This window comes from Centroberyx gerrardi, chromosome 11 (genome assembly GCF_048128805.1).
Source record: "Centroberyx gerrardi isolate f3 chromosome 11, fCenGer3.hap1.cur.20231027, whole genome shotgun sequence".
Taxonomy (NCBI): Eukaryota; Metazoa; Chordata; class Actinopteri; order Beryciformes; family Berycidae; genus Centroberyx; species Centroberyx gerrardi.
Genome location: NC_136007.1, coordinates 14,042,621 through 14,057,053, shown reverse-complemented (window position 1 = coordinate 14,057,053; position 14,433 = coordinate 14,042,621). Strand labels below are relative to the sequence as shown.

The window sequence follows — 14,433 nt, the reverse complement described above, 5'->3', positions numbered from 1 at the left end:
ACCACTTCTACTGCTACTACTGCTGTTAACACTACTAGCCTACTACTGCTACTGCTACTACTTCAACTACAAAATGTGTCAGTAGAGCACAGACCTCTGCCATGTCTCTGCCAACACCCCGCAAGGAAGTTATGCACCTTTTGGTGATATGCCACACCTACCACCACGCCCCCTTTTGGCCAATCGACATGAAAAGTTAATCAGTTCTTCCTTGGACCATAACCAACCTTCATACCAAGTTTTGTGCAAATCTGTGCTCAACTTTTTGAGATAGCCTGCTAACAGACGGACAGACGGACAAACACGGTACTACTATTACAACTAGAAGGGCACTCTGAGAGCGCAGACCTCCGCCAAGGTTCGTGCTATTATTGCTTGTTCGTGAGTCGGATCCGGATCCGCTCCAAAATTTAATGGGTTCTTCCTTGGCCCATGCTACACCGCCCGAAGTTTCATGAAAATCGGGCCAGTAGTTTTTCTGTAATCCTGCTAACAGACAAACAAACAGACAAACAAACAAACAGCACCGAAAACATAACCTCCTTGGCAGAGGTAACTACTAGGCTACTACCACTACTGCTGCTACTACTACTACTATTACTAGCTTACTACTAGTGCAACTGCTACTACTACCAGTAATAACAATAGAAGAAAAGAACTCAAAGTGCTATCGAAGACAGTATAAACACAGAGTCTGCCTCTCCGTGCCTCTTGGTACAGCTGATGCCTCTATCCGCCCTGTAACGTCAGATGAACCACTTCACTCAGCAGTTAGATAGGCCTACTTGTCTAAGAACAGAAGGAATATGAGAGGAGAGCAGGGAGAAAGGGAGGGCTTATTTCAAAGAGATTCAGTCGGAGTTTAGAAAGAGAATAAAACTTCCTCAACTAATTAAGTAAAATCGAAGAATTGCAGTATACCACTAAATGCAGGGGAATATTCCCAGAAGGCCCCACAACCCAATTATCTTCCCTTTTCACAGTGTGTTTCCTCGCATAGATCAGCTTTTAGCATAGCATTAGTATTGACTTTAGGATGGGCTTTTACAGTCAAAAGTGCAAGGATTGGGACAGTGAATTGAGGCTGATTGTTTTTTACCACTGATGTAATTTGTAAATAATTTTAATTCACATGAAAAGATGAGGCAAAAGTGTAGTTTATAAGCTTTTGATTTTTAAACCTCTATATTATACCATATTACAGTCAGTTTATGTGTTCAATCCTATGAATTGTAGTATAAAGACCGATTAACCTGCTTTCAGTTTATGATCCAACAACTTACTACCCTGCAGTACTTTGGTACAATGTAGAATAAAGGATTGATATTTAATTGAACAAATCCTGCGCTACAACAACAGCAGCCCTCACAGCCTTGAGACAACAGCTGTTGCATGAAGGGTTTCGTGATAAAACACTCCAGTAAATTTTATTCACTTATCATTAATCTGTCCCAATAATAGGCTCGCTGGTAATTGCGGGGACTGATTTGAATAAACAACATTGTTCTACCATGGTTTTACAAAGAAACAAATTAGATAAGTCTACAGTAAAATTACTCACTTTATTTCAGTGCCCTAACTGTATTATCATATGATCAAAATGCAAGTATTCTTTCTGTGTTTAGACAAGGATCTAACTGGAGAGTTGTTAGTGTGGAGCCAAACAGTGGATAGAGAAATTACTGTACCAAAAGCCCCAAAAGATAGACTTACTGCAATTCTGTCTTTGATAGCACTTTGTAACTTTGTTTGAACTTGGCTGGAAAAGAACACAGTGATCTCCATGGTCTGGTCAGTCAATATTCTCTAGCTATCTCTGTTTGTACTGAATATTTTCACTTTCCCCATTTCCTATTCCGTGTATTCCCTATGCCTGACCTGGTTGCAGATGGGACTGTTGTCGTTGGCGTCCATGACAGTCACCTCCACGACGGTGCGGGTGACGTATAAGCCGTCGCTGGCCGTGATGTTGAGCAGATACCAATCCTGCTGCTCGCGGTCCAGTAGGCCACTCACATACACCTTCCACTCCCCCTGCACAAGGGCCAGTCCAAACACACCCCGCGGGTTACCGCCTGGGGATTACAATGACAAGGGTTAACATACTGACACTTGTAGCAGTAACCAACATCCCCTTTTTCCCCTTCTACTGGGATCTTAACTTTTATTTTTGATTTGCAGTAATTTAAGTCACTACAGTATATAGTTTCCCTCCTTATTATCATAACTATTTTATTCTCCTAAATTATTTGTTAAATGCTCTCTTTTGTTTGTTTTCTGTCTTGTTTTTCTTTTATGTTAGTATTATTGTCTAATGAATGGAGTCTTAGAAGACTAACCCGATGGGCTAAAAGAGATCCAAACAGATCCAACACAATCTTAAAGCCAAACACACTTACATTTTCAAAAGCAAAGAAAGCACACATACACACACACACACACACACACTCACGTGCACACACACACACACGCACGTGAAACAATATTTTAGTTTCATCCTGATAATCCAATCCCATCAGTAGATGAGCCTTCAAACACCAGACAAAGGCGCCATGATCTGATTGTCACAGAGTGGTGAACGAACTGTGAGCCTCATTCACAAAACAAATAAACACGTTGTCACCCATGAATGATGCAGGCCCCCTCTGGCCCAGTGACAAAATGCACCATCCCTCCAAGCAGGTATGGCAGTTATGGCATTTTAAAGAAAATTTGACCTTTTATTATAGCACTTCCATCAGACCAGTGGTGTCACGTTCAGGTAAAAAGGTTGACCTTTAATTATAGCATCCTCATGCCAACCAGTGTAATTTTTTAAATGCTGGAACACTGCAAAGATGCATCAACCTTCTGAGTTTCATTAAAATCAGTGATGTCTGAGAAATCACCTGAGATATCACGTTTGACGGACAGATGGATGAGACGCAGCCCTAACACCCCCCCTCCCACACACACACACACACACACACACACACACACACACACACACACACACACAATCCCGATAGGATTGGATTTCATTTCAAGGGGGACAGGCACTGCAGCACTGAAGATGCACACTGAAGTATAATATATTCATTCCCTCACCAGTAATGTGAAAGCTGACTAGGCGGTTTTGATCCGTTCCATCTCCATCCATGGTGTTCAGAATCGCCACCACTTCACCGAGGGGGTCGCTCTCCTTCACTGCACCCCGGTAGCACTCCCTCTCAAACCGCGGCGGGTTGTCGTTAACGTCGGACACCGTGATGGTTACCACCGTGGTGGAGGAGAGCGACTGCAGCTCCCCCAGGTCGGACGCCACTACTTCAAAGCTGTAGCTGGAACAAGCCTCATGATCCATCTGGCTCACTGTGGTGATCCAGCCTGTTTTACTGTCAATGGCAAAGATGGAACTTGTAGTGATGGGGCTACTGCTTTTGGAGCGAGGGTCTTTTCTAAACTCCACGTTCTGGGTGAGCAGAGGTCCGAGACTGTAGGCTACCTGCAATTTGAAGAATAAAACTCCTGATAAAAGCTTTTCTATAGGGGTATTTAGGGGTATTTAAGCAGAGACTGCAAAACAAATGTGTGTGTGTGTGTATATCAATCTTGGTTGTAAAGCACCTGTCCATTGGAGCCCCAGTCTGGATCAAGCGCACGCACTTGGACCACTCTAGTCCCCACTGGCATACCCTCCATCACCGTGGCAACATAGGTGTTAGTCTCAAACACTGGCTTGTTGTCATTCACATCTAGAATCTGTACAATGACAAATCATCATTGATTCAACCCAACCCAGCCTAAATAACACTACTGAAAATGGTAATTACAGGAGAAATACAGGTTCCTCGTTGTTTGAATTTTTAAATCAGAAATTCAGCATTTAAATAACAGGGGTGATGACTTTAAGGACCTTTGTCACCAACCTTAACCTCCAGGTCCACGGTGGAGACAGACTCTATCAGGTCTCTTCTTGTTGTAGCCGCAACCTTGAAGCGGAAGATGCTGACCTGCTCATAGTCCAGAGGCTTGACCAGACGGATCAGACCCGTCTCCCTCTCCACCAGGAAGGTCCCTCCCTGGTTGCTGTCCAGTGTCTCCCCTCCGACCACAGTGAAGAACCCGGTCTGTCCCGGGACCATGTAGACAGACCCCAGGGCCGTACCTACCGCTGTGTCCTCGGGGATGGTGAAGGAGTACTGAGGCTGGCTGAAGGAGGGAACAAAGGCGTCTGGAGGGAGGACATGGATGAAGGCGGACACCAGGGAGTGTTTGGCAGGCGAACCGCAGTCAGTGGCTTTGACAAAGAAGGACAGCACCGTCCCCTGCAGGTGGTCCACAGTGCTTTTGGTCATCATCCATCCGCTGTCTGGCTCCACCTGGGCACCAGCAAAATCTTCATCTCAATCAACTCTAGAACATTCTTCTTCATTCTTTTGAACATTAAAAAAGTCACATGTGAAAACACACATGTGAACTCAAAGCACATGTGCTTTTTGACACATGTTGGTTTGCATATGTTTTCACATTTCCCATGTGAAGATGACAATTGCACCTGTGAATTCTCTTTGCATGTGAAATTAAGTTTTCACATGTGAAACAAATATTGTCATATGTAATGGAAGGGCGAAAATGTGAAAAAAACAATTGTTCACATGCGAAAAAAAACGTTTCACCTAGAAATTGAAATGTTCATATCTGAAGTAAAAATGTGATGTCAGAATACAATGTGAAAAAAAATTCTTCACATATGAAAATGTGTCCAAAAAGCACATGTGCTTTGAATTCACATATGGGTTTTCACATGTACCTTTTTGGTAGTAGAACTTAAAACTTTCCCTTTTTCCTTTAAGGGATTTGAGGAGATCTTTGCAGCTGCTACAGCTACGTGGGGCAAATGTGTTTTTCATGTCCCACAATTTTATTATACAGCAGTCTAAAGGCTAAAGTTAAAAATACAAAACTTTCTGACCTCCAGAACGTCAACCAGTGATAGGCGTGCCTCGCTGTAAAGGGAGTAGGTGACCCTTCCGTTGGGCCCAGCATCAGGGTCGCTGGCCTGGATCTGCGTGACCAGAGAGCCCTTGGCAACGTTAGCTTTGATGCTCATGCGGTACTCCACTGCTCTGAACCGAGGGGCATTGTCATTCTCATCAGACAGGATCACACGCACTGTGCAAAAGGACGCACGGCCTGGAACAATGACAGGACATAAATGCATACATTTATCAAATTTGACTTTAAGCTGGGAATGTTGAAGATTCAACGCTGTCAAGGTGTCAAGATCTATGTGCACTCTTTACTATCGCTTGCTTGTAATTTTGGATATCTAGGAATTTGAGCTTATTCCATTGTTGCAATCATTGTAAGTCACTCTGGAGAAGTCCATCAACTGAATATCTAAAATGTTAAAATATAAATGTAATGTGCACATGGTCAAAGATTCACACTCATAACTGTTCATAAGTGTAGGATGTCATTATAGGCAACATCTACAGTACATTTACCAAATACAACCACTATTCATGTACTGATTATTTGGCCTGCCAGATTCAGAGGTATAATTTTTTTGTATTTGTTGCACCCTATATTGGCTGATTTGAAGATGGCTTCTGGCACTTGTTGGGTGAGTTTGGTGAATCAATTCATAGTCAGTCTGGTCAGTCTACAGTAAATAATACCTCCACCATCCAGGGCCATGACGGTCAGCACCATGTCCTTGTTAAGGGGGTTCTCTCTGTCCAGTTTCTGGGAAGTGGATATGACTCCATCTGCTTCGATGGTGAACTGAGTCTTCCCCAGGTCATTGATGAAGGAGTAGGTGATCTGACCAAACAGCCCTGAGTCCTCATCTGTCGCACGGACCTGGAGGTTCATACAGAAAAATGTTCATGAAATAAAGCCATATATCATTCATGTATAATCTGCTTAGGTTCCACCCTGCTGTAAGGAATTACCCACCTGAATGACCTTTGAGCCTGGAGGGGCATTTTCTCTGACCTCTGCCAGGTAGAACCTCTGGCTGAACACTGGGCTGTACAGGTTAGCTCCCAGCACACGCACACTCACCTGGGGATCACCATCATCATTGTTATCATCATCATCCTCATTCTCATATCTGCTGTCATTGATGTGACCACGATAACAATCATTGGATAATTTGTCAAAAATGATCAAATCTACATGGTATGGCATGTAGTCCAGAGGTTAGAGCAGCAGTTTGAGACTGGAAGTTCGCTGGTATGAATCATGGACCTGGAAACACTCTCCCATCTCTCATAAACTACTGTCGAGGTGCCTTTGAGCAAGGTACTTATGCCGCATTCACGTCATATCGGAGGAAGCAAAAGAATGGGATGACATCTCACTGCTGCAGCTTGTTTAATGTTTCATGTTTAACTCGTTGGAACACCACCCCCACATCCAAAATATTTTTTTATTTATGAATGTAAAATCAGGCATAAACAAACTGCAGCAAACACTGCTCGCTTTTTGTAGAGTAGAGTTGATTGTATTACTGTGTGAATATAACTGATCATTTTGATTTTTATCATCTTGGACTGCCGACATCTGTGGATTCGCTGCAGTGTTTACTGCTTGTGATGACCCACTGCCGCAATTTGTGATGCCAAGTGGAATATATCACAGCCCACAAAAAATCCCCACATGTCCTACTTGTAATTACCACTAGGAGGCTGACATAAATGGTTATTCCCAGTAGGCAGGCCATATTTACGGTAATCTGACATGGCATGAACGCGGCATTAACCTCCAATTGCACCAGTTGAGCTGCTCAGCGGCCAGTAGTAGAAAACTGCAGTGGCACTGGAAAGCTGAATGTGTGTAATGAACTTGAAGCAGAAGGTTGCTGAAGAGGAGCATGAGTGGTAATTCAGCTTTTTCTGTATAAATACTGCAAAGGTTAAAAAAAAAGTAGAGGAAATGTCAGAACTATGTGGTAAGTGCAGAGAAGTTGTCTGACCTGAGCAGTGTTGGTGAAGACTCCATCTGACACGGACACATTGAGACGATAAGAGAGCTTCATGCCCTGCCTCCTCTTGTTAGACAGGCTGAGCACCCCCGTATCTCGGTCCATCATAAAAGTCATTCTCTCATTCCCAGAGAGAATACTGTACCTAAAGGCGTATCAAAAAATGGTACAATTTTAGAAATGTAAAGCGTTTGCTACTTGTTTGAAACAGTAGCAGCTCGAAGCACTATTGTCTACTCTATAGTCTACTTTATATTTATTCAGTAGCGGTGAGCCACCATCACAAGAACATCGCCACCACTGCTAAAGAAAAGTAAAAGATATAACTTATTCCAATTTTCCACCCAAAACACAAACACAAAGGCCCAATGATTAGAATTAGTGCTTTTGTCATGATAATGTATTGAAAAGTACAGAACCAAATCAATGACAACATTTCCAATTGCCACTGCTACAAAATATCACAGAGGAAACACCAAACCCAGAACTTTCTTATTAGACTTCCTGCAGACAAAATCTTACCTCAGCCTGTTTGCGTCACAGATGTCAGCGTCCGACGCCTGAACACAGGTCACAAAGTGTCCTCGAGGAGCCAGCTCGTTCACATAGGCCTCGTACAGCGCCTGGCTGAAATTAGGCGGGTTGTCGTTTGTGTCAGTAACAATTACAGTGACGCTAACATCGCTGCTGAGGGCAGGGTCTCCGCTGTCTGTCGCTCTGACGATGAAGTTGTAGCGCTGGATGAGCTCATAGTCAAGGATACGTGCGGTGAACACCAGTCCACTGGTACTGTCAATGTGGAAGTAGTCGCTGCTGTTGTAGATGTCAGACAGGATCTGGTAACTCACCACGGCGTTCTTCTCTGAGTCTTGGTCCTGGGCAAACACCTACAGGGAGAATAACATTCAACTTAGCTCTGCTTCATACATTATTCAAGACAAGGTCTGGATTGTTTCTCCTGACATACGTAGCTACTGTACCCACATTGAGTCCAGATGAAAAAAAGTAAATGCAGTTCTGGGTTTCAGAGAGATTGGGATGCTGGTAGGGCAATATCAAATCCAAAAACACAAAAACTTCAGAGAATACTTTCTAGGGCAGTTGAAATGTTTATTTTGTCTGGGGCAGAATGCTTCAACATCAAAGTGAAGAATTCCACATGCAACCATTGTCAAGATATCAATTAGAGAAACATGAAAAAGTGAAAATAATTATTTTAATAGTGTGATATTCATGTCAGGGGAAGAAAGTGAAACTATTTTGCTGTTGGTTTGTTCCACTGTTTCAAATTGCAGTAACCAAACTGTTATTCATAACTCTTTGCAGCTAGAGTTCAGATTCATCTTCTGTGGGTTGAGCCAAAAGTTGCTGCTTTTTCTGTAGAACTATTTACTATTGAGTGATTACATTTCTTTCTATGTGGATCTGCACATTTATAAGCATGATGTTAGTGGCTGTGAAACCATTTGTGAAAATCTCTGGACCCGTCACGCAGAAGTGTAGCTCAAGAGCTACCACCTTGTGCCCATACTAACAAGGAAAGCCCATACAGGCAAGCCAAGCAGCAGGAGAGAGTCAAGAACAGAGGAAAAAGCAAAAGTCAGAACTTTTACATCTAAAACTCAATGTCAATAACTGTATGCAAATTAAAGAGCTTTATAAGTTCAGTTTTGTTTTCATTCCCTAAACCAGTTCCTTCCCCTGCTGCATGTTAACACACGCAATCAAAAAGCTACTGCAATATGAAAGTGGCAAACAGCTTTATGTTCTTCGTTTTTGGTTTACAATTTATTAACATTTCAAGGAGTAGGTTTGCCAATTGTAGACCCAGTCAATGTTATGATGATAAGCCAATGGCCAAAATCATATATTTACAAAGCATAATCCATCTAGTCAACAATATCGAAAGTACCATGGAGCAAGCCCAAGTGTATTTAGAGATTTTATACAAATATTGTCAGCCGATATTCTTTGATTACCTTCCTCCTCCTCCTAAAATTCAATAATTGTACACTCAAACAAGGCCAGTAGCCTAATTTACTGACTGTCTGGCCTTCCGAGAATATGTTATTTTACAGCAATCAATGATTTAAATAATTTGGTGTGCCTTAGAGTTTTGTCGTTTTGCCAACATGAGCCTCAGCACATCTATAACAGATGCTGGTCTATTCGATAAAGGGCAAGGCCTTTCCTATTTCTTGGGAAATATCATACAATCAGTTCAAAAATAAATGAGTTGACATCTTATATTAATCTACAGTATTACTGAGGTGGGTCTAAAGTGTAAACAATTACACACACAGACAAACACACCTGCAACACTGTTGTTCCAATCATGGAGTTCTCAGCCAGCATGGCGGAGAATGAAGTATTCTGGAACGACGGCGGGCTGTCGTTCACATCTAGCACGGCAATATCCACGTCTACCTCAGACCGGGCCCCAGTCAGCGTGTCTGTAGCCTTCACCGTTAACCGGTAGTACTGGATGCTCTCATAGTCTAAGGGGTAAATCACACTTATGACTCCCGTGTCAAAGCCAATGTCAAACTGGAGGGAAGGGTCTCCGTCTGTGATGGTGTATATGACGCTCTGTCCTTCTGGACTGGTGGCGTTGATGTACAGGACGGGGGTGGAGATGGCCACGTCCTCTCTGACAGTGACACCGTAGAAGGGCTTGTCAAACACCGGCATGGCTTTGTTCACTACAGTGACGGGCAACTCCACCTCGCTGGAGAGAGGCGGGAAGCCGCCATCAGTGGCCACAATGATCACCTTGTACTCTGCGTTGGATAAGTCTGCCTCGAAGGCCCTCTTCAGTGTCAGCTCTCCTGTCACAGGATTCACCTGTAGGCAATATTTAAATACAACTTTGAGGCTCAAGAGACTATACAACCCCACAAACCATGAACATACACTACCAGTCAAAAGTTTGGACACACACGTTTTTCTTTATTTTTACTATTTTCCACATTTTAGAATAATAGTAAAGACATCAAAACTATGAAATAACACAAATGGAATTATGGAGTGATCAAAAAAGTGTTAAGCAAATCAAAACTATCTTGTATTTTAGATTCTTTAAAGTAGCCACCCTTTGCCTTGATGGAAAGGCAAAGGCTTTGGAAAGAAATTCACACATAGGCATCAACTTAACTATTTAATTTGTCTAAAAAAACACATTTCAAGCATTTAAGCATAAGCCTTTAGATCAAAATGGCTTTAAGATAATGAAAAACATTCAATCAGGTGTGTCCAAACTGTTCACTGGTAGTGTAATTCGGTAACACTTTAGATTAGGGAATGTAGCAGCACTCCTTCAGTGTTTCAAAATGTGCAACTACTGGGTAAAGTCCATGCAAAAAGCAATGAGTCTGATGCGAATAAATCTCGAGAGACCATAACTCCATTTAGAACGTTTAGTGGAAAAACAAAACAGTTACAGACTAACAAGATTCATCAATTGGCAATCATTTTCTCTCGGTCAAAAAACTGTGTTGCTCCGTGGACTTTCTCACTCCAATTGAGTCTAATGACGGTGATGTCAATGTAAAGGAGCATTTCAACTACTTGGAATGTGTTAGGCTATAGGCCTACATAAGAAACTATAGGAAATCTAGTGTTCTATAATAATCAACAGATATGACTATAGTACAAATTAACTATTCAATATCACTAGTATTTCAATTAACATTATTAGCTATCAACATTATTTCAAATATACAAATTACAAATATATCAAAATATCTTTTCCCCTAGAATGGCTCTTACAGGGAACACATATTAACTATTAACTATGGGTTTTCCCTCAATAATATGTGATACTAGCACCTTATGAGCCCCATACTGAGCAAAGCATACTAAGAGCCCAATTCATGTGCAACAACATCCTTACTGACTGCTATAAGCACTAATTAGGAGGCTATTGAGGGAAAACCCATAATTAATGGGGTATACTTGTAGAATACAATAGTGCAGAATAAGGTGCTAATAAGTGGTTTGTAATGATATTGAACCAATACACTACTATGCATGTTAATAGGCAACGTATTAATAGTTAATGTGTGTTCCCTTATCTAAAGTGTTACCCATAATTCAATTTATTCTATTCAATACACTGTGTACCCCCTCCACCACACATATGAAAAGAAGCAAACTTTACTTGAGAAGAACAAATGAAACCCTCACTTGGAAGTTCCTGTACTGCTCCTTGAGGCCGTAAATCACCTCTCCGTTCAGACCATAGTCTTGATCTGTGGCTGAGACCCTGAAGATAGCCGATCCTGGCTCTGCTTCCACCTGCACAGCAGCGTAGTAGGGGAGGTTCACAAACTCTGGAGCATTGTCGTTCACATCCTCCACCTGGAGACAAAGAGAGTTAGTTTAAGAAAAAAACACTGCGTTATTGTAAGGAAGGAACATAAGAGACTTTTGGGGAGCATGTAGAGAATTGAGGGCTTTAAGAATCAATCCCTGATGTTTGGTGATAGGATCAGTAGACAGTGTATTTGCTGAAGTGCAGCAATAGCAGATGCACTACAGAATGAATGGCAGACCATAAATATACACACAAACGCACAAAACGTTAGACTAAGGTATAGACCCTTACTAAGCAAGTGAGCTTAAACAGAGTATGAATGATTGAATGAAGTTTGATAAATATGTATGCACACACACACACACACACACAGATTGCCACACCCACCTGTACTCGTACTGTGACCCTAGCCACCCTCAGTATCTCGTACTCTCTTCTGGCCTCCACCACCAGTTCATAACTCTCCCGCTCCTCTCGGTCAAACGGCACCCCGGTGGTCATCACCACTCCGGAGGTCGGCCGAATCGTGAAGCGCCCCCCGGGGTTCAGGAGAGCGTAACTCAGCGGCTCATTGAGACGATGGCCGATTGCGTTGATGACGGTCACTATGGTGACGTTGGCTATGTTCTCCGGGATGGAGGCGGAGTAGAGAGGGAAGGTGAAGAGGAGTCCGCTGTCCACAGCCTCTCGGACGAGCACTGTGACTAGCGCCACGGTGGTGTAGCGCCCGTCCCATACCTGGAAACAAACCAAACACAAACAAAAATAGACAAAAACAGAAGGGTAGGAGCGCTGCATTGGGTCCTCAGAATAGAATAGGCAGGTGCTCTTTGGATGCAGGTGACAGCTGAGTAGGCCAATGCATGAGAAGTTTTTGTAAATACACATCAGAACCAGTCTAAGCCAGTAGTTCCAAGCAAAAAAGTAGAAAAATTAAAATGCCTTTATTTCACTTTGTTTATGGCAAGAGTGGAATCATTGCACCAATGTGCTACAACTTAGTAACCCTGATGAAGGCCCTGATGAAGGTTCCCATGATTTTAATCTGTTCTTGCCATATGAAATAAAGGCATTTTAAGTTTTGTAATGAGACAGAGTGCCTTGGACATTTTCTTTGGCTGGGAGCTACTGGTTTTGACTGGATCTTGATGTATATAAGACTTTCCATGCATTGCCCTATTCTGACTCAAACAAAAATAACACAACAAGGGGTTGAAGCCACTCTGTCGGCAAGCATCTGCTCTGCTTAAGTATTCTTGGTCAAGACACTGAATCCCTATGAGCTCCAGGTGTGCTGTTTTGTAGCTGACCCTGCGCTCTGACCTCCCTGTGGAGATCATTATTATGTAATCCTCTCTAAGCCAACTGTATTCTGCTTATCTAAGGAAGTGACAGGACAGTTGGCAATTCTGTTTATAATGTGGTGTCCATTGAATGTCCAATCCATTCACCTTCACATTGAAGCGGTAGCGGTCTTTACTGAGGTTCTGGTTGGTAACAGTCACAACACCGGTGGAGCGCTCCACCGAGAAATACTCCAGATTGCTGTCCACCAGGGCGTAGACCAGCTGGGAGGTGATGGACATGTCAGGGTTCAGGCTGAGGTCAGGGGTCAGGTCAGGGTCAGACGCCTCCAGCCTGAGAACCTCCACCCCCATGTAGGTCGGCAGCAGGAGGACCGTCTCGTAAGAGTCCACGGAGAACTTTGGAGGTGAATCGTTGATGTTGATCACCTAGGACAGGTTACACACAAAGCTTTTTGTAAAAGAGAAAAAGGTATCAAAGTATTACAGATCAAACATAGGAATCAAAGTGAGACAAACACGGTTCATATTGAAATGCTTGAGGCAGTGAAAGCTCATTCATATTTCATTCACTTACCTTTATAACCACCTCTGCTGGGCTGTCAGCAGCCCTGGGAGGCTGACCACTATCTCTCACTTGAACCCGGAAGAGGAACTCAGAGAAGGTCTCATAGTCCAGAGTGGCAATTGTTCTAAAATTAATGAACCGTTCAAATAAGTACAGACTGGTTTTCCCCAAGAAATTTAGCAATTTAAGCAGCTGAATCAGATATTGTCAACACTGATGCATCCGGCCCAATTTGTACACGGCGGAGGCACCTACCGAATCGATCCAGTCCCCGAGTCCACGCTGAAAAACATGCGAGCGGTCTCATCTATGATCTGGAACACTAAGAGGGCATTGTGGTTGCGATCCCTATCAGAGGCCTGGATGACTAGAGGGTTTCCATCCTCTCCCAGGACCACACTGTTGACTGGAGTGGCTTCGCTGATGACACCCACATACCTGTAAAGGGAAAAGGGGACACATGGGTGTTATGGAATAAAATCTATTTAAATCGCTCCAGAGAATTACATTTCATCAGGACTCAATGGGGCTAAAAAACAGCATAGGAACACAGATACCTGATTTGTTGGAAGACAGGTGGGCTGTCATTGATATCCCCCACCTGGACAATGACATTGGTGCTGGCCTCCACTCCTGCCATGCTCAAGGCACGCACCACCAGGAAATAGGATGTTGTTTGCTGATTGTCAAAAACAGAGGAATGCAATGAGTAAAAACACAGTTTTAAAACGCTATATTCATATCTACAATAGAGGATTAGGGCCACATGTGAAAAATGTATTTGACTTCTGAGATTAATCTCAGAATTCTGAGAATAAAGTCAGAATTCTGTGTTCTGACTTCTGACTTCAGAATTCTGAAGTCAAATACATTTTTCACACCCTAATCCTCTTCTGTACCATATCTAAGTGAGTTCTTATAAATGAATCACGCCAACACCGAGACGGTAGACATTTACACACACATACTGTACTCAAACACACACATGAACAAACCTCAAAATCAAGCAGTTTGCGCGTGCTGATGACACCGGTATGATGGTTAATAGAGAAGCAGTGCTCCTCGTTGCCCGCGGTGATATCATAAATGAGTGCTGAGCGGCTGAGGGCGCTAACGGTGGTCACATGTGTTCCAATGGTGCTGTTCTCCATTACCTATGAATATGATGAATACATCGCAGACAAAATGGTAAATGGCACTTTGGTACGCTGCGGTCAAAATTACATTTATGCCATTTATCTATAGGCTATCCGTCTACCGCTTTATCCATCCA

At 42.9% G+C, this 14,433-nt stretch overlaps 1 protein-coding gene across 1 annotated transcript in view; it reads right to left on the bottom strand.

The window, feature by feature from the left end:
• The window catches only part of fat3b (FAT atypical cadherin 3b), a 65,992-nt gene that overhangs the window by 22,807 nt on the left and 28,752 nt on the right, over positions 1-14,433 (bottom strand). The window contains exons 14-30 of the mRNA XM_071924658.2: positions 14,156-14,314; positions 13,718-13,839; positions 13,416-13,598; positions 13,170-13,284; positions 12,740-13,021; positions 11,676-12,026; positions 11,159-11,332; positions 9,287-9,817; positions 7,496-7,860; positions 6,965-7,118; positions 5,944-6,051; positions 5,664-5,847; positions 4,955-5,175; positions 3,909-4,361; positions 3,607-3,741; positions 3,088-3,484; positions 1,879-2,075 (exon numbers count right to left, since the gene is read on the bottom strand). Of these exons, the coding sequence (XP_071780759.2) occupies positions 1,879-2,075; positions 3,088-3,484; positions 3,607-3,741; positions 3,909-4,361; positions 4,955-5,175; positions 5,664-5,847; positions 5,944-6,051; positions 6,965-7,118; positions 7,496-7,860; positions 9,287-9,817; positions 11,159-11,332; positions 11,676-12,026; positions 12,740-13,021; positions 13,170-13,284; positions 13,416-13,598; positions 13,718-13,839; positions 14,156-14,314 (4,131 nt within the window). The remainder of the gene's footprint in view (positions 1-1,878; positions 2,076-3,087; positions 3,485-3,606; positions 3,742-3,908; positions 4,362-4,954; positions 5,176-5,663; positions 5,848-5,943; positions 6,052-6,964; positions 7,119-7,495; positions 7,861-9,286; positions 9,818-11,158; positions 11,333-11,675; positions 12,027-12,739; positions 13,022-13,169; positions 13,285-13,415; positions 13,599-13,717; positions 13,840-14,155; positions 14,315-14,433) is intronic.